The sequence below is a fragment of the Felis catus genome, chromosome D4 (genome assembly GCF_018350175.1).
Source record: "Felis catus isolate Fca126 chromosome D4, F.catus_Fca126_mat1.0, whole genome shotgun sequence".
NCBI classification, from domain to species: Eukaryota; Metazoa; Chordata; class Mammalia; order Carnivora; family Felidae; genus Felis; species Felis catus.
This window is the reverse complement of record NC_058380.1, coordinates 60,798,053-60,822,500: the sequence shown is the minus strand read 5'-3', so window position 1 is coordinate 60,822,500 and position 24,448 is coordinate 60,798,053. Positions and strand designations below refer to the sequence as shown.

General features: G+C 48.9%; 1 protein-coding gene across 1 annotated transcript in view; it reads left to right on the top strand.

Annotated features, from left to right (window-relative positions):
* Positions 1–24,448, top strand: part of GABBR2 (gamma-aminobutyric acid type B receptor subunit 2) — a 352,196-nt gene that overhangs the window by 169,615 nt on the left and 158,133 nt on the right. Inside the window, exons 4-5 of the mRNA XM_045042557.1 lie at positions 6,143–6,244; positions 19,293–19,358. Coding sequence (XP_044898492.1) covers positions 6,143–6,244; positions 19,293–19,358 — 168 coding nt within the window. The remainder of the gene's footprint in view (positions 1–6,142; positions 6,245–19,292; positions 19,359–24,448) is intronic.

Sequence of the window (24,448 nt, the reverse complement as noted above, 5' to 3'; positions counted from 1 at the left end):
CGTGGGGGTGCCCAGAACCAGGCTCCCTCTCTTCCACACGAGAGCCCTTCAGAGTTTGAACCCAGCCATCACTTCCTGCCTTCGTCTTCTAGTCTCTGGGCTAATTTTTTAATTAGCTTAAATTAATGGCGGTTTCTGGGGAGCTCCGGGCCCAGTAAAAGTGACCTGAATTATTCAAAGATTTGAGTGTTTCAAATGCCTGTTTATCCTAATTAGCATCTTAACTACAGCGGTGCCCTCTGCCTCTAACGAGCCACATTTTAACATGTTCCATATTTTAATGGATTTTACTTGAATGAACTGTTTAATCAAATGAAGACACATTTCATGAATGAATAGAAGTAAATCTATAATTATACGCTTTAGTCAGGTAAGAGGAGTGACATTTTGGCACAATCCAGGGCTATATATAGCGAGTGCATTTGAATGACAAAGTAGGTTACCTCCAGTTCCATAGGAGAGCTGGGAACTCGCTTTGCTCTCAAGTTCATTTTGTAACCTAATTAGAATTTTCAAAGAGTTGTAAAGTGCCTGTGGCGCAGATCTGGTTCTCCCCATCTTTACCTGGATCTCTGCCTTTCTAGATGATTCCTCAGCTGGTGCAGCAGCCTCGTTAGGGAAGGCAGCCAGGGTACTACTGGCCACAGAAGCCAAGTGTCCTAGAGTCTCTGATGCTCTCCATGGCGCCCACTTTGCATTTCACATCCTCCATCAAAGTCTTCACTGCCTGGGACATGTGGTCAGAATGTGGTAACTTACAGTTATAACAATGCGATGCTTTCCTCTTCTGCCTTTACTTACTGTTTCTCTCTTATGCCTTGTCCCCCCTTTCCTTCTTTCCGTTCTTGCTTCTGACATGGTCAGGACCTGCTCGTGGCGCTGGGGACCAGGAATAGAAGGATCTGGGGGTGTAAAATGAGACATAACTATGGGACGGGGCAGGGGAGGGCAGGAGGGGGGTGTGGGAAACTGTAAAGGAAGATGGTGCCCTGGACCTGGAGAAAGTGGGGACAGTGACATGGGGGGCTTTCAGGCAGGCGGGCAACTCAGCTGTGAGCCTGACAGTTCTGTTGCTTTTCCCCCTAAAGTGTGCGGTTTCTATCTTTAGCTGCATGTTGGAACCACCTGGAGGCATCTAAAAATGCTGATGCCTGGGTGCTAGTCCAGAGATTCTAACTGGTTTAGGATGTAGCCAGGGTACCAGTATTTTTAAAGACTCCCCAGGTAGTTCTAATACGCAGTCCAGAGTCTTCAGGTGACTGCAGCCCCAATACCTTGACTACAGCCTCATGGAAGACCCTGAGCCAGAACCACCCAGCTAAGGTTCTCCTGCATTCCTGGCCCATGGCAACTGTGTGAGATAATAAATGTGTCTTGTTTGAAACCACTGAACTTTGGGATAATTTGTTACACAGCAATGGATGACTGATACAGATGATTAGTTGCCCCAGGTGTACCCCTAAGTGGGTCACTTCACCTCCACCGGTGTCTCTACCTCCAGCCTTCCAGAATCTCTCACCTGGATGGTTGCTGGAGCTGTCTCACTGACCTTCCTCTTCCCCAACTGCCTCTGCCCCTCACTGGCCCCACGGCAGCCTAAATCATGGTTCTGGTCATGTCACCCATCCTCGAAACCTTGTAACGGCTTCTCACTGTGCTTAGGCTCAAGACCAGCATCTTTGATGTAAATTATAAGGCCCTCATGGCCTATTCCTCATTTCATGCCCACGGCCTTCCCCCCTCCCTAGCCCATGCTCTGCTGTAGCCCAGCCTGGTTCTTCTGGCTTTTCACTGCTCTCTTCCACCATGGGACTTTTGCATGTACTGCTGCTCAGCCTGGAAGCCGTCTCCTGCCTAACCTCCTGCCTGGGTCCAACTCCACCGTTACAGCTTCTCCCAGAGCATGTTCCTGAACGTGAGCGCCCTTGTCTTGGTAGGGACCAGGGTGATCATCTGATTAATGTTTCCCAACTCCACTAGATAGAGACCCAGGACTGTGAATGGTTTTGCTCACTATCAGAGCCCTAGTACTAACTCACATGGTGCATGGAATAAAGGGATGTCAATATCATGAATGAATGAATGAATGAATGGGAAAATAAATGAGAGACTGGCAAGAACAAGCAGAGCCCCCATCTAGAATAATCAGAGCTCTAGGTAGCTGTCCAGAAAGAGACCTAAGCCCATAGGCCAGGCAGTAACTGCCATCGGCTGTAGCTCCAGCCCCAGAAATGCAGCAGGAGCCCGGGTGGAGAGCCTGAGATCTAAGAAGATCTCTAGCCACCTGACATACCGATTCCTCTGGTCTTCTTTTCCTCCAACCTGTCTGCTTCTCCCCCCGCATCTCGCAAGAGGGATGAAGACTGGCTATGTCCCCGAAGCACTCAGTCAGTTGGAGGAGCGAGGCCACTGCGATGGCTTTATTGGAGTGACGAGTCCCTATCACCCCTTCCCCCACGGCCCCGTGACCCAGCTGGGAGGGGGACTGCGTGTATACCTACTGGGCCTGCCGTTCAGACGGCTGATCTGACCTGACGGGGTTTTCTCCATACACACCCTGAGCGGGACTGTCCCCACGGCTCTGGGCTTTTCCCCAGAGCCACTGATTCTGCCTACCTCTTGACTTCTTTCAAGATGGACTACCCTAGAGCTTCAAGTCTGAGTTTAAATGTTAAAATCCTTGGATTTGGATCTTGGATTCCCGAGGCTGCATGGGATCCCTTAGGAGACATTGTTGTCATCCCTTGTAACCTGTACCCTCCCCAGCCCCCTGGGTCTATGGCCTCCCTGAAGGTTCCTAGCCATGCCCCTCCCCATTGAGCCTGAACCGCCTTGTCCTCATCCCTCATAAAGGCGACCAGAACCGAGCCCAGCATTTGAGGTGTGGACAGACATGGACAGAGGGACAGAACAGAGGGCAACTGCCACGTCCTTCGTTCTAGACATGACGGCCTTCTAAATGTGGCTCCCAGTCCCGCTCACTCTCTTGGCAGTTGCCTTCCTCAGTTAACACATTCTGGTCTTCTAATCAAGAGGGAAACATCTAAGCCATTGGAAACGTTTCTCTCACTATGATCAATGAGTGCTGTAAAACTTACCCTGCTTCCTCTAGGACAGTGGGTTTCAAATTTGAGCATTCATCAGAATTGCCTGGAGGGCTGGGTAAACACAGATTGCTGGACACAGCTTCTGATCCAGTAGGTCTGGGGTGGGGCCTGAGAATTTGCATTTCTAACACATTCCCAGGGGATGCTGGTGTTACTGTCCAGGGGCCACATTTTGAGAACCACTGCTTTAGGGATATGCTTTCTGGCACAACTTCATATTCACAGTCTGTACCAGTTCTTGAGGCTGGGGAGGGAAATCAGCAGCTGTTGCCTCCACGCCTAGCTTAGACTTTTTAGTCCTGGGGCTCTGACCCACTGGTTTTCCTGTGTGTCCTTGGAACTCCTTTGGTAGCCTGAGCTCCTATCCACTGCTCCAGAAGCAGAGAGAGTTCTCCCTTTAGGTGACCTCTGCCCTGTGGGCCCAAGGCTCCAGCTTAGACTGACTCCTCCTGATTGTTCTTCTCTTGGCCCTGCTCATGCCCCTGGCAGTCCTGGCCCTTCCTTCCAGGTAATGGGACAGCCTTCCTTTCTGTCCCATCCATACCCATCCATGCAAATGAGGCCCCCAGTGGGACCCAAACTATACTGGACTGTGTGTGTGTGTGTGTGTGTGTGTGTGTGTTATTTTCTTGGAAATTAAGAGCTATTCTTTTCCCAGAAGAACGTATTTCTGCTTTTATAATGGAGGTGAGTGAAAAACAGGACTCGCTGTGTAGAAATGCAGTTTATAGCAAGCTGCAAAAAGACGTTGGCCCCATTAAACAAGAGATACCTGCAGTTCCAGAAGGAAAAATAAGCGTTTACAAATTTATGTAGTACATCTTTGACCAGTGAACTGAATGGTCCTCCTACCCACACATGAGGGTGTGGATCTTTTTTCCTTATGAGTTACATCAATGATATTATTTCGTTTCCATGCTTTGGTTACTTAAAAAATACCATTTATTACGGATTTCCTCCATTTGCTTTCTCTAAAAGGGTCCATTAGAATAAATACTTGAGCTGAGCTCAGACTTCTTGGTGCTAAAATTATGGTGGCTGATCGCACCACCATCTGTTCTGACCTGTTCTGGCTCATCAGGCTTCCAGAACTGTCCACAGCTGGCAGGCTCCAGAAGAGCCAGCCTGGGAGCATGTGGAGAGCACAGGGCTGGGAGCGACACTTCAGTTTCCTCATTTGTGAAATTAGGGGCAGAATGAGATGACCTCTAGGGTGTTTTCGTTTTGTTTGTTTTGAGTTCTGACTGCCTAAAACATAGTTGACTGGCCATAATTAAACACAGCTTTCATGCACATTCTTATTCACAGATAGATACCCCAAGCCACTGGCTGCCTCGATGCCTTGCCTTAAAAGCCTGGACATGATCATTCATCTTTTTTTTTTTTTTTTAATGTTTACTTATTTTTGAGAGAGAGAGAGAGAGAGAGAGAGAGAGAGAGAGAGAGAGAGAGAGAATGCGAGCAGGGGAGGGGCAGAGACAGGGGGAGACACAGAATCCCAAGCAGGCTCCAGGCTCTGAGCTGCCAGCACAGAGCCCGACGTGGGACTCAACCTCATAAACCGCGAGGTCGTGACCTGAGCCGAAGTCGGACCCTTAACCAGCTGAGCCCCCCAGGAGCCCCCCAGCTCTTCATGCCTTTCTAAGGCTGGGTGATGTTCCACTGCATGTATACACCACATCTTTATCCCTTTGTTTATCCCTTCATCCATTGATGGACACTTGGGTTGCTTTCATCGCTTGGCTTTTGTGAAGAATGCTGATGTACAAATGTATCTTTAAGACTCTGTTTTCAGTTCTTTTGAGAATGTACCCAGAAGTCGAATGCTGGATCGCGTAGTCATCTGTGTTTGCTTTTTGAGGGACTGCCATACCGTTTTCCACAGTGGCTGTACCATTTTAGGCACTCCGTGTCTCTACGTTTTCGCCAATGCTCCCTGTCTCCTGTGTTTTGCTAATAGCCATCCTAATGGGTGTGACTGGGAAGTGCTTGTAAGGATCATCTTCTCTTAAGGAAGAGGAAACGGAAGCCCTGAGACAGGGAGGGTCACACAGAGATGCGGCGGTCACAAGCAAATCAGTGACAGACCTAGAACCTGGATCCCCCAACCCGCACTTGGTAGTTTTTACTGAAACACACAGTCCTGTTTCCACTCTTTATGTCAGAGGGTGCTCAGCCGTGGCCACAGGCCAGATACAAACCTCAGATTTCTGTGGTTCAGTCCTCACTTTGTTTTTGTTTTTTAATATTTCAAAATTGTATCAACGTTTTAAAATATGGAAGGATCTTATATTTTAAAAAGTCTAGATTTCTGAATTCTCCCTCCGAAATCAGAAAGTCTAGTGACTCGGTCTGGCATTCTGGGGCACAGCATGATGGGAGCAACTGCCATCTTAGATGGGACATCCGGTCTCCAGTGTGCCACTGTCCCCACCACTCCCTAATATCCTTCCATGCATACTGCTTCACACACTGGCTGGACCCAGTGAATCCTGGAGTTTGCAGATCTCTGCTTTCTAAGCATATCCATGTTGGCCATCCTGTGTCAACAGATAGGTACTTATATGTAACAACACAGGCTGGTTCCATACCCCCTTGCTCTTTATTCTGCACTGAGTGTCTTGCTGTTTCTTCACCCTAGAAGTGAAATGATATTGCAAGTAAATAATGCAGAATATAAATAGAGATATATGTGAATAGTCTGATTTGGTGACAGTGTGATGAGACAGAGAAACACCAGCAGGAAAGCCCAGAGATTTGGACGCTCGTCTTGACTCTCTCCCAGGAAATCTCTGCACCACCTTAGCTAGCCCCTTCCCAGGCTAGCATCCTTGTGCCGGTGTGTCCCTTGCAGGCTGGATCCCCAAGGTCTCACAGGGCCCTCTCGTTTATAATGAAGGGGAAAAAATAACTCCTTTCGCATTGTTGGTGGAGAAAAACAGCCCAGTTAAGCTGCCTCCCCAGGACGACGCCTCCAAACAGACTCTTCCTGTGGCTGCCAGCACACCCACCCTCTGCTTTCTCTTTGCTAACAGGTGAGGAATGACCTAACTGGGGTTCTGTATGGTGAGGACATTGAGATTTCGGACACCGAGAGCTTCTCCAACGATCCCTGCACCAGTGTCAAAAAGCTTAAGGTGAGTGCAGCTGGCCACGGCCGCGGGGACAGACCGATGCCTTGCTCCAGGCTTCCCCACATCCCTGACTATGAAAGTATCTTGAGTTCTGCCTGTTTCATTTCATCCTGGCATTTCACACATGGGGAGAGGCCCCAGGAGCTGACTCCCCTTGGCTGCCCCCATGCTTGTCCAGCAGTGGCCAAAGGTCTGATTGCTAGGTACATAGTCCTGGAGAGCTTACTGGGTGATTTTGTGTCTCTCAATCGAGCCTAAGAGGTAAGCAGGGCGTGAGTTATTACCTTCTTCATTGCAGAGAGGCTGAGAGAGAGGGAGTGTCTTGCCCGAAGCCACAGCAAGGAAGTACAGTTTGTTCGGACTGAACGCCTAGGTTTCTGACCCCTCTCGTGACACTCACTCCAGGAACAGAGAGGGCCGACTAGAAGTTTGCCCAGCTGTCAGGGGTCTCTGTCTGCCATTTGTCTCCTCATCCCGCAAGTTCTCTCAAATACTTGGTTTGTGCCAGACCCCCTCCGGGTCTCACAGACACCATCAGGCCTCAGGTTGCTCACAGCTGGGGAGGAAGCCAGTTACCTCTCTGGGGAACAGGAACAGAGGGGTCTGGGAACAGAGGGAGGAAGTGACTCATCCCGCCTGGGGAGAGGGTTCAGACAAGGCTCCAGAGAAGGGACAGCGTCTGCACCTTGCAAATGGATGAATGGGATGGGGACCTGCAGGAGCCCAGCAGGGAAGGAGGAGTGAAGATCAGAGGGCAGGGCGACCATGCTCACCATGCAGCAGGGACCAGCAGGGATTCCACAGAGGCTGGAGTATTGGGGCTGGGAGGAGTTGGGAGCCAGGTTCCGCAAGACTTGAATGCCGAACTGAGGAGTTTGGTCTTTTATCCAGGGGGCAGCGAGGGTGCTGGGGGTTTATAAGCAGGTGCACACAGAGTTAGAGCTGTCACCTTCCTCTTTCCCTCTCTTCCACTCCCTCATGCCCACATTTAGGGCTGCTGGCTTGGAGACCACAGATGCCAACTGCTAACATGTCCCCTTCCATCTTGGGCAGGTCCCAGGTTACACCAGTCAGAGCAGGTGGCAGTTTCGAGCTCTTGTCTTCCAAAGCCCTCAGTTCACAGATGGGAAGGCTGAGGCCCAGAGACAGGGAACGAGGGAAGCAGACACCATGCCCGTGTGTGACGTTGCAGCCCTTCGAGCCGCTTCAGATGAGGAAACAGTAGCTTGGGAGGGCCTGCTGGCAGCCGGGTGGCTGGGGCGAGATCTGCCCACGCTGTTCGCCCACAGGCTGTGTGGTCTGAGGGTCCAGTCGGGTTGTGGGGTCTGGAGGACCCCGAGTGGTACAGTGCCTGCTCGGCAGGGAACAGCCGGGTGGGCCCGATGCTGTGATGATGTTCTGCCACACAGGGCAGCGTCTCCCCAGGGTGGGCACTTGAAATAGCTTCCTGTGCCTCAGAGGCCCAGCAGAGTTCTTTGGGCTTTAAAGTTTAAAGAGCCTTTGTGTGTAGAGCAGAGGCACTAGTTGAAAGTCTGCAGAGAAATTAGGGAAGGAACTGGGTGCTCTGCTCGTCGACCAACCAGCTCTGCCAGAGGTAGGAGTGACATTACCGATGATGGAAATAGCAGCCCACCTGTCCGGGGCCCTGGCGGAGAGCCAGGTGCCAATGCAGAGCCCTTGACCTCCGCTGGCTCATTCGGCCCTCCCCAGAGCCCTCGGACAGAGAGTTTTTGCATCCCGGTATCTCAGATGAGGAACATGAGGCTCAAAGAGGTTAAGGATCGCCCCGAGTCGCCCAGCTGGAAAGCGGTGGGTTGGATTGAAGCCTGGGTCTGGACGACTAGGCGGCCCAGGTCTCTCCACCGCCCCGCACAGCTGCTGCCAGAAAGGATGACAACATCACATAAGCTGGGGGAGGGAGGGGTGCAGAGCCCAGTCTGTCTGTTGGCAAAGGAGTCCTTCTGGGGGAAGCGCTCTTCCCCCACAGACCTGCATGACTCCTTCTCCAGCCTTCTTCTCATCTTTGCCCAGTTGTTCGCTTTTTCCAGAGGCCTTCCCTGCATGCTTCATTTAGAAGTTAAATCCTTGTCTACTTTCTGCTGATTTTCTCCGTTTCACCGACAGACGCCTGTATTCGTTTCCAAGGGCTGCTGTAACAAAGTACCACAAACTAGGTGGCTTACAGCAAACAGAAAGGTATTCTCCCACATTCTGGAGGCTGGAAGTTCAAGGTCAAGGTGTCGGCAAGGCCATGCTGTCTAGAAGGTCGTGGGGCCATCCCGTGCCTTTCTCTTCGCTTCTGGTATCGCCAGCAAGCCTTGGTGTCCCCCCTCCTGCAGCTGCGTTAACTGCAGTCCCTGCTTCATATGGCATGCTCCCCTTTCCTTTCACATCGTCTTCTTATTAGGACGTTAGTCGTGTTGGATTACACGTCTACCCTACTCCAGCATGACCTCATCTTAACTAATTACATCTGCAGAGAAGGTCACGTTCCAAGGTATTGGGGATTCAACATATCTTTGGGGGCCACAATTCAACCCATCACAACATCCGACCTACCATTCATTTTGCCTAGTCGTTTTATCATCTGTCTCCTCCCGCTGGAACATAAGTTCTAGGAGGCAACAGTTTCTGTCTGTTGTGCTCACTGTTTTGTTCCCCATCACCCAGAATCAAATTAGTTTGAGTGTGTGTAAATAAAACACCAAGTCTGGACAGATAGAGCCAACAGAGAACACGAGGATAGAATAGAGTAAAGGAATAGAGTACTGAGTAAAGGAATACTCAGGAATAGAGTCAAGTAACTTCTGGAAGGCTCGGAGAAAAAGCAAATCTCTGGTTTACTGTGGGATAAGATAGAGAAGGATGTTCAGAGGACAAGGGAGAAAACTAAATACCAAATAGCAGAATTAAAATCTGCATTGGAGGTATTAGAGAGCAGAGTTCATGCCAAGAAAAATAAAGATCAATAGTATGAAGGACAAACTTGAGATATTTCCCAGAATTCAGAGGAAATGGTGAGAGCAATCAATCTAATGAGGGAAGAGAGAATAGTTATGGACACTGGAAAGGGAGATCCTAAGGGAAAACCAGGACAGATGAAACAACAAAAATCAAAACAAAACAGGCACCACACTAGCAGTGAGTAGTGCACCTAGCACTCGGACTTGGTTTCTTTTTTTTTCTTTTTTTTTTTAATTTTTTTTTTTCAACGTTTATTTATTTTTGGGACAGAGAGAGACAGAGCATGAACGGGGGAGGGGCAGAGAGAGAGAGGGAGACACAGCATCGGAAACAGGCTCCAGGCTCCGAGCCGTCAGCCCAGAGCCCGACGCGGGGCTCGAACTCACGGACCGCGAGATCGTGACCTGGCCGAAGTCGGACGCTTAACCGACGGCGCCACCCAGGCGCCCCTCGGACTTGGTTTCTAATACCGTTCTTTGGGAAAAGGAACCAGGACTCCTTGGGAAAATGGCCGATTCTAGGACTGGGGCAGGGAATATGCACGATGATCCTGGAGCATTTTCTGGTGTCAGAAAGTAAAGGAGTGCGGCTGAGTGCAAGGGCTCCCAGTGGCCAACGCTGGGACAATTTCAGCAATAAAATAAAATAGCATTGGATTAAAACCCAAAGTATAAAATAAATATCCATGTGTCCATACTGCTGTGAGCGATTGAATAAATAAATGGGAAAGATCAGGCAAATATCCTATACAGAAGAATTCCAAATAATTTACGTAGATATTTCAGGTTCATGGAGGTAGAGCAGAGTGACCCGCTTCTTAAGTGATTTCTTTCCAAAGAGTCCACTGTGGAAAGCAGGGAGAAGAGTGGCTTGATGATGGAGAAATCTAATAAACACGACCTCAGCTGGGTGACCGAGGTCAACATCAATAGCAGTAAGTCACGGTGATAGGATACACCCTTGATATGAGGGAATGAGAAGGGCAATTTACCTCGGTGGGTCTTCCTTCCCCAAACCCATGCCCTAAGCCTAACCATGAGAAAAAAATCAGGCAAATTCTAGTGGAAGCCATTTCCCAAAACACTCCTCAAAACCGTCTAGGTCTTCAGAAATAAGGAATGTCTGAGCCAAAAGGAGCCTATGGAGACATGACAACTAAATATAATATGTTACTCTGATGCAATCCAGGGATAGAGCAAGGACATTAGAGAAAAAAAAAAACAAAAAACAACTGAGAAAATCTGATTAAAGTATGGGCTTTAGCTAATAATAATCAATATCGGTTTATTAATTATAACAATGTGCCCCACGAACATAAAATATTAATAATAGGGGAACCTGGGTGAGGAACATATGAGAACCTTCTATCTTTGTTATTTTTCGAAAACTATTCTCAAATAAGAAGTTTGTTTTTTAAACAGAAGACAGATGTAAGGGGGCTCAGGAGGGTCCTACTAGATTGGCTTGACAAAATTGCTAATAGTCAACCATTTTTGAAGTACCATATCGACAATTTAATAAGGAAATGTACAATGTGCACACTGTATGTGCGCCTAGCTGGCCTTTCCACATTCTAACAGAATTGGTGAAAAGAGAGTCATACCAACACACATTTTAGCAAAAGCTTTGAAGTACAAATATAAAGGGGGAAATCTACAAGTATCTAGGCCAGAAGAAAACGAATTTCCCACAAAGGTGCAAAAACCAGGCCACCTCAACTCCTCTGCAGCATTCAATCCCAGAGACAATGGAGCAGCTGGGAGACGTTCTCCCATGTGTGTAGCTCATGTGGCATACCAGCCAGGTGCCTTTCTCGAAGTTAATCCTTGAAGTCCTACGTCAGCCAGCCGAGAACAATGGCAAACTTCATAGCTGAGGTCATGGCAGAAACTGCTGATCAGGGGCCACCAGAACCCATAGACAGAGAGCTAAGTCTAAATAATTGTTCTAAAATGGTATACAGATGCTGGGACGCCTGGGTGGCTCAGTCGGCTGAGTGTCCGACTTCGGCTCAGGTCATGATCTCGCGGTTTGTGAGTTCGAGTCCTGCATTGGGCTCTGCTGACGGCTCAGAGCCTGGAGCCTGCTTCGGATTCTGTGTCTCCCTCTCTCTCTCTGCCCCTCCCCTGCTCACTCTCTGTCTCTCCCTCTCTCTCAAAAATAAACATAAAAAAAAAAACTTTAAATGGTATACAGATGCAAAAGTTCATTTTGAAAGCAAACGTACATATACATAGAGTGCAAAAATACATCTGGTAATAATAATTGAGATGTTAAAATCCATATTCCATTAACGTAACCAAAAAAGTGGGCAAGTAAAAAATATGGGTGGTAACCTCCTGGTCTTAAGCAGCAGAGGGACTCAATAGAGACCATTTTGTTCATGAGTTTCCTAATGAGAAACATACAAGCTAAAGAAGGCTTTGAATAACTTGATGATAAATATACTATAATGCAAATAGAACCCAAAGCTTCTAAAGCACAGAAAAGGGAAGCAGGGAAAACCTAGTCCACATATTGAAAAACAGAAAGAAAATGTGAAAACCAGAAAGCATAACATATAATTGTAGACCAAATACAGTCCTTCTGACCTTAAATTCAAAGAGGTCAAACTCCCTATCAAAAGGCAAAGACAGAGAACTGTATTTTTGAAGGACTAACTATAGCTGTTGACAACAGAGAAAGTGACACAGAAAGGTCAAAGGTAAAAGATCAGCCAAAGGTAGGTCAGGCAAACCCAACCAAAGCAAGAACCCCAGTGTTCATTTGAGACCCAAAGGGAATTCAAGGTACAGGCATTAAACAGGATTAAGGAGAGTCATTCTCTATAGATAGGGGTACAATTCACCATGAGAATAACACAATCATGGACCATTATTGCTCTAAATTACATCTCACTGAAATATATAAAGAAAAGCCTGTTAAAATACAAAGGAGAATTGACAGAAACACAATAGCATTGGGAGCCATAACATTCTCTCAGTCTTGGACAGATCACCCAGGCAAAAATAAGCAAGAACACAGAGGAACCAAATAATGAAATTAATCAGGCTGATTTAGCAGATATGTACCAAAGTTCGCCTAAATAAAGTCAGGGAAAACCATCTCTGTGTGATGGAGTCCCGAGGCCTTTAAGCTCCTTCCAGGCCTGTTCCGAACGTGGGGCTTTAAAGTTAACTGTTGCCAGGCTGGACTGGGCGGGGGCCCGGAGTCTGCCCCTGGGTATTTCCATGGTGCCGGCTCTGAAGCATTGGGCTGTGAGGGGGAGAGCGCCAGGCTTCCACTGTCCTGCTCTGTTCATCTTGTTCGCTTTCTCTACCTTCCCCGGAGTAGCCTCTAGCCTATCATTCAGGGTTCTGATTCCAGGAAAATCTCCCTAATTTATAAACCAGCCGATTAGCAACCTTAATGCCATCTGCAACATTAACCCCCCCTTGCATGTCACAGACCATACTTGTAGGTTCTGGAGATTAGGAAATGGACACTTTGGGGGGACCATTTGTCTGCCTATCATAGGAAGACCACAAAAACAGACTTTTGGGTGGACTGTTGCCCCCCGTGCTCCATGAGAGAGGCCTAGTGGGAAGTCCCCCCTCCCCACACCCTATAGGCCAGAATGTTGCTTGACTCCCGGAAAGTAGAGTTCATATAGGCACCCCGAGGGGATGCAGAGCTACAGAATAAACATGGTACATTCCAGCAGGCCAGTTTTGCTCAGAAACATGGGGAGAAATGCATTATTTTTATCTTGAGATAAACATAGGTATGTTATTGGAATGCTGAATGTATGTGAATTTTCAAAATAATAAACTTTACAGAAATGGCATGCTTTCCCAGTGGGGCTGCTACGGGCTATTCCCTCTTTGCTCTCTTCTTTAAGAGTATATGTCTCCCTAAGGTACAGCCTTGTTGAATCACTGTGTTGTACACCTGAAACTAATATAACATTGTGTGTCAACCGTAATCACCTAGGTAGATAGATAGATAAAAATGAAAAATAAACAGGAGGGCTAATCAGAATAAAAAGATTGTTGTAACAACAACAAGAATATATATCTCTTGCTTCTCTGCCTTTAAGGACATTTCTCTGGTGAAGGAAAAAAAGGGTCTAAGAAAAAGACTTTTAAGACTTAACTTGAGCTAAATAAAAGCACTCATTCTAGGTATGGAATCAGTGTGTCAGGGCCAGGAGGGACTTTGGGAAGCATCTAGGCTCACCCTGCTGGACTCATCCCAGGTCTCACAGCCAGAGTCAGGGGGCGGGAGTGGCCTGAGTCCCTGGCCCCTTCCCCAGTGCCCACTGGCCCCAGTCAAGCCACCTCCCAGCCCCACCATGGCCAGCCTCTAAAAGTTTGACCGCCCTGGGGCTTGTCATACCTCCTCCCTTTCCACAACTTTTGTACACAGTTTCATCTGATTTTTTGGCAGCCCAGTGGGTCTGTGGGGCTGGGTACCTGAGAAACCAGGAAGTGATCACACGTGGGTCAAGACAGGTGCACAGGCGGCAGGAGATGCCAGATGCCAGATAACCCAGTGTCCGGGTTGACCTTGCCTTTCCAGCGGGACCCCACACCCCTGCCACGGGGAAGGCAGGATGGGGTGGCCTTCTGCTTTCCTGCTGTTTTAAATGTACACCAGCTATTTTAACGCCTCAGGATCACATCTGCTGTTCCAGTGCCTCCACACGGAAGTCTGCGGGACTTTCCTCTGTGAGTTGTTGCTGCAGACTGGATGTTTGCTCAGCCTGGGAGGCAATATATAGGAGCAGTGGTCAAGTGCTCAGGCTCTGGGGCTGGGCCCAGCCGGGGTGGAGGCCGGCACCACCACTGCCTACCTGTGTGACCTGGTGCCTTAGGTTGAACTCCCTAGAAACAGAGCCCGAGGTTCTGGTGAAAGAGCTTTATGAGAGCATGCTCAGGAGAAGGGAGGGAGGCAGGGTAGGACAAGAGGGGAGCTGGGCCAGAATGCTGTCTTGGCTGGAGACCAGGTTAGCCTGGGCTCCCCGGGGTGTCTGGACCACACAGCTGGTCCCACCTTTCCGAGACCCCAGTCGGGTCACTGGGTGCTGCAGAATGTGGCACACAGCGTGGCCTTTGGGGCCAGGAAGTTCTCTGTAGCTGGGGGCAGTTCTCCAGAGAAGCCAGTGAGAGTGAGCTGTAAGCTGTAAGCCGCCCACCCTGCACCGGGATGGATGCAACAGTCCTGGTTGGCTGGCTGGGGGGGGGGGGGCGGTGGTGGGGGGGGGGGAGGCGGGGGAGGGGCTGGGGGGAAGCAAGGAGGGAGTATCCAGGAGGGCCAGCAGTGTCTGCCACCCTCAGAAAAGTTTCAGCTCACTCATGAAACTTTCCGGAGTGGACATAATAATAACGGCTCTCTCCTTGGGTGGGGCTGATGACTGCTTAGTACCATGGTTAGAAAAGCACTCAGGAATTGTCCTTGATTTTTATTTTGCTAGAATCCCCTGCAAACTGGAGGTTATACACAAGCTCTTTGTTTTGTTATTCTCTGTACATAAATTTCCTTTTTTATTGAAGTACAGTTGACATACAAGGTTATATTAGTTTCTTTTTTTCTTCTCATTTAAAAAATCTTTTATTAAAACTCCCCCTTTATTTGCCTTCTTTATATATATATATATATATATATATATATATATATATATATATAGAATTTATTGTCATACACAAGGTCTTTGAATTGGGTTTTCCTTCTTATGTGGGGTGTGTGTGTGTGTGTGTGTGTGTGTGTGTGTGTGTGTGTGTGATTTTAGCTTGCTTTAAGGGTCCCAGAGACAGACTCTAGACAACAGATGAGAAGGACGCAGGAAGGAGGAAAGGAAATCCATCCAGGGTTTGGGCTGAGTACCCCTCCCCGGACCTCCCACCCTGTCGCTGTTTCCTTCCATTTTTGCCCCTTCCCCGTAGGTGAGGCCTCTTGTGTGAACATAGGCCTCCATATGGTCTCCAACCTTAGATCTAACCGTTTGAGCACAAGTTGTCCTTTGTCCCACCTCATGTCACCTTTCACCCCTGGTGGTCCCCTGCAGAATCAAGAGTGTGTGGGAAGGCACAGGATTTTGGGACCCTGCCCTCTGTCACATTCTGGGTTCTCTGCACCATCACAACTCTGTTCTGTCCCTCTGATGACCAGGGGCATTCACAGCTCTCCTCCTGTACTCCCTGGTACTCCTCATTCTGCCCCAAAGTCCTTCCCACCACAAAGGAGAGTGTGCTTCCACCCCTGGCAGGGAGGTGGGAGGCGTGGCCAGATGCAGGGACCACTGCCAAGGCAAAATTTGTCTTTCTACTTTCCGGATTCTCAGGAAGAGATACAAGTTATGTAACACCGAACAGCGTGATTCTAGAACTTTTGTGAGAGCAGGCATGTGTTAAAAATTTTTAAGACTCCTGAACACTGAAACGTTTCCCCTCAGCCCTGCATCTTCCAATAAATTGCTACTCTGGAAAGGAAAACCAGGTATACCCGTGTTTTTCATATTCTCAAGAAAAGTCCTCATGCTCCGGGAGTACGCATATCCCATTTTGAGAAGCCCTTCAACCTCTTTCGACTGTTTTCAAGGCTCCTGCTAAGGACCCCTGGCCACTTGCATCTCCCTTTGTCCACTGCCCACCCCCGGGATTCCAGGCTTCAGCTGCACTGGGTGCTGGCTCGTCTCTCCCAGGCACTACAGGATCTTGCCACCTCTTACCGGCTAGGATCGGAGTGGGTGTGAATAGCTCCCTGCAGCAGGCACCACCTGGTTCTGGCTAGGATCTTTCTCTGACCATTGGAGGGCGACCAAGGTGAGAGCAGTGGGTGCAGGGTGCCGTGCAGTCTTGGGGGAAGCCTTTTGTCTCTCTAGGAAGGGGCTCACTAGATCAGTGATCCCTTGGTCCCATCCAGTACTAACAGTCCAGGAGCACAGAACCAACTGGTCCATGCAACTTGGTTGTCATGGCAACAGAGACACTAAATGGTCCATAAGTGGTAGAGCTGGTTATTTATCTATTGGCAGGTAGGTGGTCAGGTGGTCAACCATGAAGATGTGGTGAACCCGATCATGCTGAGGCCCTAGGCTAGCAGGATATTAGTTCGGTGGTGACCATAGCAGTCACTGAATAAGGAATGCAGGCCAGCCATTGTGCTTGGTAGCTCATATAGCATTCACCCACTTAATCATGCATCCAACACCTATTTTTATTGATATATATGGCGTGCCCCATCCCCCTCAGCTGGGGACCCAGAGATGAATCAAGTTACCCTCAGTCCAGTGGGGAAGACAGACAAGCAAGTGGACTTGTGCCATGACAGAGGGCAGCACAGAGTGCTCTGGGCCCACAGAGGAGCAAATGACCACCAAGCCTAATGGGACAAAGATGGCTTCTTGGAGTAGAGGTGCCTGAGCTAAAGCATGAAGGGTGAGCAGCAGCTCTCCAGGCAAAGGAGTGGGGGGAGGGGGAAGGGCATTTGAGACGGATGAGCTTGCAGAAAGAAAGGGGCTGGGGTGGGGAAATGGACGAATGAATGAACGCATGAATGGCAGAGCTGTTGTAGACAACCGCAGGCAGCTCGTTCTGATACCCTGGAAGAGTGGGGAGAACAGTGTGATTTGAGACGAGACGTGAGCAGTAATCGGCTGGTAAATCATCTCGAATGTTCTATTACGGAGCTCAGAGCTGACCTGTAAAGCTCAGGGAGCCATGGAAAGGTTTTATGTGACCACATTTGAATTTTGGAATGATTCCTTTGTTTGCTCTATGGAGACCGGGGTAGATGGGGCAGGACTAAGGGTGGGGACTCAACCAGGAGGCAGTTGTGGTTCAATGAGTTGGGAATGACGGTGGCCAACCCAGTGGGGTGGGGCTGCAGGGACGGGGCTGACGTGGCACTGGTGAGCAGGTAGCCAACGGGTCCTGGTTAGATAGAGGCGAGTGAACCTGGTGGGTGGGAGGGTGGTGACACGGTTCTCAAAGATGGACAACACCGGACGGGGAAAGGGCTCATTGGGAAAGATGATGCGTTCAGCTTGGGATGTGCTGAACTTGAGGTACTTGGGAGAATCCGAGTGGAGGGCTCCAGCGGGCAGCTGGAGAAAGGTCAGGGCTGGGGAGAGTGGTCGGGCCTCCACAGCACACAGCGGGCAGTTGCAGCTGGGGCCGTGAATGAGGCTGCCCAAGGAGAGTACTGAGGGCACAGAGCTAAGGGCACAACTGTGTGGAACACCAGCAGTCAGGGACTGGCAGAAAGATGATGAGCTGATTCAGAGTCTGAGAAGGAAGGACCAGGAGGTAGGAATGAGCCAGGAGGAAGCATCACGGAAGCTAATGAGTGGGTTTCATTAGCATGCATCCTCCGGCCACCCGGCATTTTGAAAATTCTCATTTTGAAAATGAGAGAATTGAGGCTCTAGGGGATTTAGACTCAGGGTCACGCAGCTGGTCAGTGGTGGAGCTGGGATTTGAACTAAGGTCTCTCTACCTCTAAAATCCTGTAAACTATTTCTTCTATACCATGTTTAGCAACACAGAGCTTGGCACAAAGTAGATGCTCAATAAGTGTTTGCTGGCTGGCTGGCTGAATACTATTAGCAGCAAAAAAGGCTAAAAGATTTCAACAAACAAGCAGAAAAACCCTGCAGTGTGCCTGGGAGCATGTCCATAGAACGGAAGCAGCTTAGGACTTTTTATAGCCTTGCAGACATGGTGATGACAAAGGCTTGCCTTCCTTCAACTGCTCTGTTAACGATCTTTTAAAGTCCTTTCAGAGCAGGGTTTTTTTTTTTTCCCCTCTTCTTTCCATTCTTGCTTGCAAACGAAGGATGATTTTAGAATCCAAGCCTTTTTTATTTTGCTAAAGTACATGATGAGTAAAATGGCCTCCCAGTCAGCACTTTCCAATTTTGAAAGATGCTAAAAACTGATCTTTAAAGGCATGTTTCTCTTCTTTATGCATCAAAGGGCCTTGAGGCCTGCTGGAGAGGATGGGATGCAAGGCGGGAAGGCAGCACCACCTGCAAGGCTGAGCCTCAGGGTGGAGGGCAGGGAGTGACTGGGGTGGGGTGCAGGCCGGAGGGCCAGGGCCCGGCTGGGCTGGATGCTGCCTGCCACATCCACCTTTAACCTGTTCTCAACAGAACAGGGCCCTGCCTGGATCCCTGTCCCACACGGCAACCCTAACCCAGGACGGAGCCTCAGGCAAACGCCCAGTAACTGTTTGTTGAATGAATAAATGAGTCGCAGGAGCTGCTGTTCAATACACACAGAGATAATAAGTGCAATCCCGTTTATAGAGCTTTCAAATATAAGTTTTTCTTGGAGTTAAAGATGGGTTGGGAGGAGGTTATAAAATCCTAACGCTAGCTAGCACTTACTGGGCACTCACTATGTGCCAGGAACTGTGTGAAGCAGTTTGAGGATCATCTCATTTAGTTCTCCCAGCAACCCTGGAATTAGGCCTTGGCATTATCCCCATTTTACAGGTGAGGAAATTAAGACTAAGATGGAAAAAGGAGTGGCCTGAGATACCCTGAGGCTTGTTGGTGGAGCTGAGATTTGAACAAAGCTCAGAACTCAAAGAGACTCTGGCACTTCTTAATTGGGAAGCTTCGTGGGTTCCAGGAAGGTATAGAAAAGTCGAAAATACTGGAGTGAGGGTGGGGGGGTGCTGCAGCCCTATTTCTGCCATCAACTCCCCCGGGGACCTTGAAGCTCCTTTCTCTCCTCTGGCTTCAGTTTTCCTGGATGTCATATTCCGTGTATGAGGAAGGAGAATAGACGCTGTCTCAGTGCCCTGCAGGGTTTGCCTGCCCTTGGGGAAGGAGATCAGGGATGCTGCCAAGACCCCTCAGAGCCACCAGCCTGTGCAGACTTGTCGCAGGGCATGTCCCTGAGGCCAGGGAGGGCGGCACCAGGAGCCAAGGGGAAGCTGGCCCCAGAGAGGACCAGAGAATCCAGGCTGGGGTGGCACGGGAGGGCAGAGTTCTTGGCCGCAGAGCCGGGGGTGCAAGAACGTTCCATGCCCATGGCCTCAAGCCCCCTGGTATGCCTGTCATCCACTCTGCTTCACTTACATGTCCTTCTGTCTGCAGGGCAATGACGTGAGGATCATCCTCGGCCAGTTTGACCAGAATATGGCAGCAAAAGTGTTCTGTTGTGTAAGTAAAACTTTTTCATGGCACTGTGTCTTTGGGGGGGGGGGGGGTCATGAAGCTTTTTCTCAGACTCGTTCTGACTGCCTGGTCTGAGCGGAATATAGGACTGGAAGCGGTTGTTGGAAGCAGAAGTGTTATTTTCACTGCGCTTTCCTCTTTGCGGGGAGCTAAGCCTCCGGGGCTCAGAACAGTACAGTCCTGGGAGGAACTAGGGACCTCAGTTGACCAAACCTACTGGCTAATTCCTGGCCTAAGCCCTGTCGGCTAATTCTCTGCCCATCTACTCACCCACACTTGATGGAGGACTGCTCTATGGCACAGCCTCTCCCGCTGAGAGACCAGACCTCGAGGCTGAGGTGCCTCGGACCCCCTCCCAGCCCTGGAACAGGGCTCAGAGCCTAAGTTTAGAATAATCTCTCAACTGTTCAGTACCTACCCCTGAATTCTTTACAATTGTCTGGTGTGTGATAGGCTACACAAAGTAGTTTTTTTTAATGCCTTATCTCATTTAATCTTCTCAATAACCACGTGAAACAACTATCATTATCCCACTTTACAGATGAGGGAATAGAGGCCCAGTTTGTGGTAGAGCCAAGGCTCCATCCCCTTCACCTGACCCCCAATCTAAAAGTCTTTTTTTTAATGTTTATTTATATTTGAGAGAGAGTGCACAAGCAGGGGAGGGGCAGAGAGAGAGAGACAGAGACAGAGACAGAATCCGAAGCAGGTTCCAGGCTCTGAGCTGTCAGCACAGAGCCCGATGCAGGGCTTGAACTCATGGACTATGAGATCATGAAGTCAGACGCTCAACCAAGTGAGCCACCCAGGCACCCCACCTGATTCCCAATCTAATCATCTTTTTTTCCGTATGATGTTTTAACCTAAGTACTTGCGCGAATTCTAGCACAGAAACTAAATATTTGGGTTTTGATACCCTGGCTCCCGTCCCCTGCCCCAGGTCAGAGAAGAAGCAACAGAATGGGAGCCCAGTCCTGTGAGTTGTTATCTCCCCAATAAGCTCTTCCTTGTAGACTGAGCCTATTCCAGGTATAGTCTCTTGTGGTGGGCCTTAGGCCTCTGTTCTCTTTGAACTTTTGTCAGTAACTTGAATGAGATTATAAAAAGCAGACTTTGTAGGAATTTTGGAAGTTGTGAAATATGTTGGATGACAGATCCAAGGTGCAAAGAACCCTAACAGGCTGGATGGAATGTTTGATTAAATCTAAGAAGATTAGATCTAATAGCCCTACTAGAAGGTGACATTAGCACAAATCAAGCTGCCTATGTCCATGGTGGTGTAGAGGCATAGCTGAGGAGTACTGTGCATTTAGAACAAAAGAGACTTTGGGGTCTTGGTTGACCTCAAGGCTGCTGTGAGTCGCCAGTGTAAGCATAACTGCCAGGAGCCAAGGGGACCTCAGGCGCTATGTCCACACTCAGGGAAGGTGGCCCCTCAGCTGTCTGCTAGAGAGACACTGCCTGGGGTATCCTACTCAGCTCCTGGTGCACCTTTCAGGAGAGAGGCAGGAACCGAAAACACACCAGGAGTGAGGAGAGAGCAGTGACCTGAAGCCATGGTCACACAGAGCTATTTTACCCCGAAGGCTCAAGAACAAAATGAGAATCTGCCTGATCATCTCCCGATTTACCAGGGAGGAGGGAAAGGCCACGAGGCTGACCTTTCTGGAGACCCTGGACAGAGTTTAGAGCTCAGGAGTCGGTCTTCTGCTTGGGTGCTGAATTTGGACTTGTTGTTGACACTCTGGGAGCCTCAGTTTTCTCATCTGTAAAGTGGGGATAATAAAGCACCTGTCTCATAGGATCGTTGTGAAGATTAGATGAGCAAAAACACTTGGCACAGGGCCTGATGAGCCCTCAGTAAATGTCCGCAATCTTCTTTTGTTTGTCTATGTAAAGTCTCAGGCATCTGAGAATGGAATAGACCATTGTTGGGCTGGCGAGTTTACTATCAGATGGTCTCTACAAGATTGTATTAAGCATTCTGTGCTCCAGGTAAAGGTAACAAGGGGTCTTTCCATATGAAAATCTAAGGAAGAACAATGAGAAAAACTGAAAAAATGGAGCAAATTAATTTAATGCCTTTTACTTCAAAACCTTGCTTGTCAAGTTTTACTCATAAACCTTTACTCATAAAACCCTGCGCATTACCATCTGAGGTCCAGAAATGGCCCGTTTTGAAAAGGAAAATAATGCTCTGTATTGGAGAACGTCATCTCTTTTGGGGGAGGAAACTGGATTTTATCCCCGCCACCCTTCTCCGTATCCCCAGGGCCTTGCAGACAGCTGGCACATGGTGGGTAATAACTCCGGGAGAAATAAATTAATAAAAAATGATCCATGAAGACACCATAGTGGTCGCTGGCCATCTCCCTTCTCCAAAAACTGCAGACAGACCTCATGTTCTGCTTTGAGCCAAACCCAAGTGGAAGTGTGGCTGTGATTTCTCTCCGTGTCATGCACTGGGATTCTTTCCTGAGTGGCATTTCCAGCCATTGTTTCTGCTCCAGAACAGACCGAGTGGCTGTCTGCCTCTTGACCCAAAGCCCCAGGCTGCCTGCCTTCCACATGGCATGGGACACCATCCACCTTCTTGTCCCACTTTCCTCTTTCCTCTTATTGGACGGTGGGTATTTTGAGATGGGCTTTATCTTAGGGTCTGCAGGTGGCTTTGTTGAGGAATTCCGTAGAGCTTTTTTGTTGGCTGTTTATTCCAAGTGTCAGACCCTCAGATAGAACCTGCCCTCCAGGGCTTGGAGCCTTATCTGGTTGGGAAGCAATTCTTCTAGCAGGTCTGGAAGATCCCGAAGAGAGTCTGCTCAGTGTCTTCTTATGGGTGGGTGATAGAGGGAGGGGCTGCTCAGAGCAGAGACTCCCTACCCGACTCCTCACCCCAAAAAAGACTTCCTGCCTGTGACGGGGTCAGAGTGCAGATCAGATGGATACAACCGTATCTCTGCCATCCAAATGCCGCTTTGCAAACTTTGCAGCATGTTGCTGTGTTCTTGAGCCTGGAACTGCCACCAGGGGAAGAGCAGACTCCGGCAAAGCTATTTATAGCCCTGTGGCAAAGTGTTCATTTGGGCTTAGCACAGCTTGAGCAGGTCTTGTCACTTTTGTCTTCTCCCTCCCCCCTCGGGGGTCTATTCTAAATTCTCTAACACTCACGCCTGGGTTCTGGTTTTAGCCCCACCAGCTGTGTGACCTCAGGCAGGTCACTTTACACCTCTGGTCCCCAGCTGCCTCCCCTCTAAAATGGAAGCAGCAGTCCCTGCCCCATCTGTCTCACAGGATTGTCGAGAGGCCTAAATAAGGCCGTGGAAGGGAGACCATCATCCCAACTGTTAACTGCCTTCCCAATGTGAGGGTTTATTACTATCGTTTTTGTGAACTGTAATATGAAAAGGGAAATGTCCTTCTTGCATGGGGAGGGGAGGAGGCAGAAGGAAACATTATAAAAAGGGGAAATTGGATTTTTTAAAATAACTCACATCATGGTTACCTGTCTGCAGCCAGTAAGAACCAAAGCGGTCCATGAGACTGAAGAAGGTGAGCTCAGGACTGCCTGTTGCCACGTGGCAGGGCTCTTTGGTGGCCCACAGGTCCTGAGATCACATTCCCACCGAAGGCAGAGAAAGTGAAAACTGAGGTGACTGTGTAAACCAGAAAGGTGTTCCTTTAGTGGCTCCACAACCACTTATCGGGTGCCCTGTGCACACCAGCCACTGTGCTGAGCACTGGGGAACCCAGGGAAGAGCGGACCCCACCCTACAAAAACTGTCCCTTTGACAAAGGAGACAGACTAGCACACCGGCAGCTACTCCCAGCTCATGAGCTTAACAACTGCAGCCCTTCTGAAGACAGAAACGTCAGAATGGAGGACTGGAGCCTTCCCCTCAGTTGCTTTCGATGGTGGATGGTGTATTTAAACCAGTCCACCTACCTTGCAGGAAACCCTCTTAGACCCTCACTCAAAGCCTATTTACTTTTGTTCTGCACATATGTTTAACAGCCCAGGTGCCCCTCGTTCCAAGCCATAGCAGTTTAAAACCAGCAAGTTCAGAGAGGACAGGGACTGGGTGGCCATGAAGAGTGACACCCTAGACCCAGCAGCATTACTGTGCCCAGCCCACAACAGCGACTGGTGTTCAAAATAAAGCTATGCGTTACAGAAAGGAGAAGGGAACAAGAAAGAGTTCCTAAAATGTTCCTGAATGTAGTGCTGGCCGGGCACGGTACACGTATCATCTCATGTAGTTCTTACACCAACCCAATGAGATAGGCTTTGCCTTCCACAGGCTATAGATAGGAAAACTGAGACCCAAGGAGTCGTGCACCAGAGTTACCCAGCTGGTGTGTGGCAGAGAATCTAGCGCTGCTGGACTGTGGTCTCCCTTTTTGTTTGTTACAGAAGGTCAGTAGAAAAATGTTTATCTTCATCCAGACTGACTCATGTTCTAAACAAGATGTGTCGTCCTTCAGATGGACTAAGCTTCTATTTTCTGGAAAATTCACTCGCAAGGAACAGCTCCTAATGAGACAAGGGTAGGTCAAAGAGCTGTCACGGCAGGTCCCTGGGAGGCTTCTGACTTCCTGTTCTGTGCTGCCTCTAAATTATCACGAGGTCTTTGTCCTCAGAGAGGAAGGCAGACCTGCCTGTGTCTGAGTAGAGCTCCCCTCGTCCTCGCTCTGCATCTGTTGACTCCTCTTTAACCTTCAACCTCTTTAACCTCTTTAACCTTCCTATTAAGAGTGGCTATCTTTTTGCCTCCACCTTTTAAGGTTGAGAAAGCTCCCAAAAAGTTTTCTCTATTTTGCTAAGAAAAGAGGGGAATTTCCAAAAGTGGACTTTGAATCTTGTCCCCTTGACTTAGCTGTACGTGTTTGGGCAAATTCTTCAATCTCTGAGCCTGAATTTCTTCATCTGTATGATAGAAATAATAATACCACCTCATAGGTGGTTTTGAAAATAAAATAAGATCATATGTGTAATTAGCCAAACATGTAACAGGGGCTCAAGATATGTGAGTTCCTCCCTTTCAGTAAAAGATGAGAGTTGTAAAGTCTCACAGACT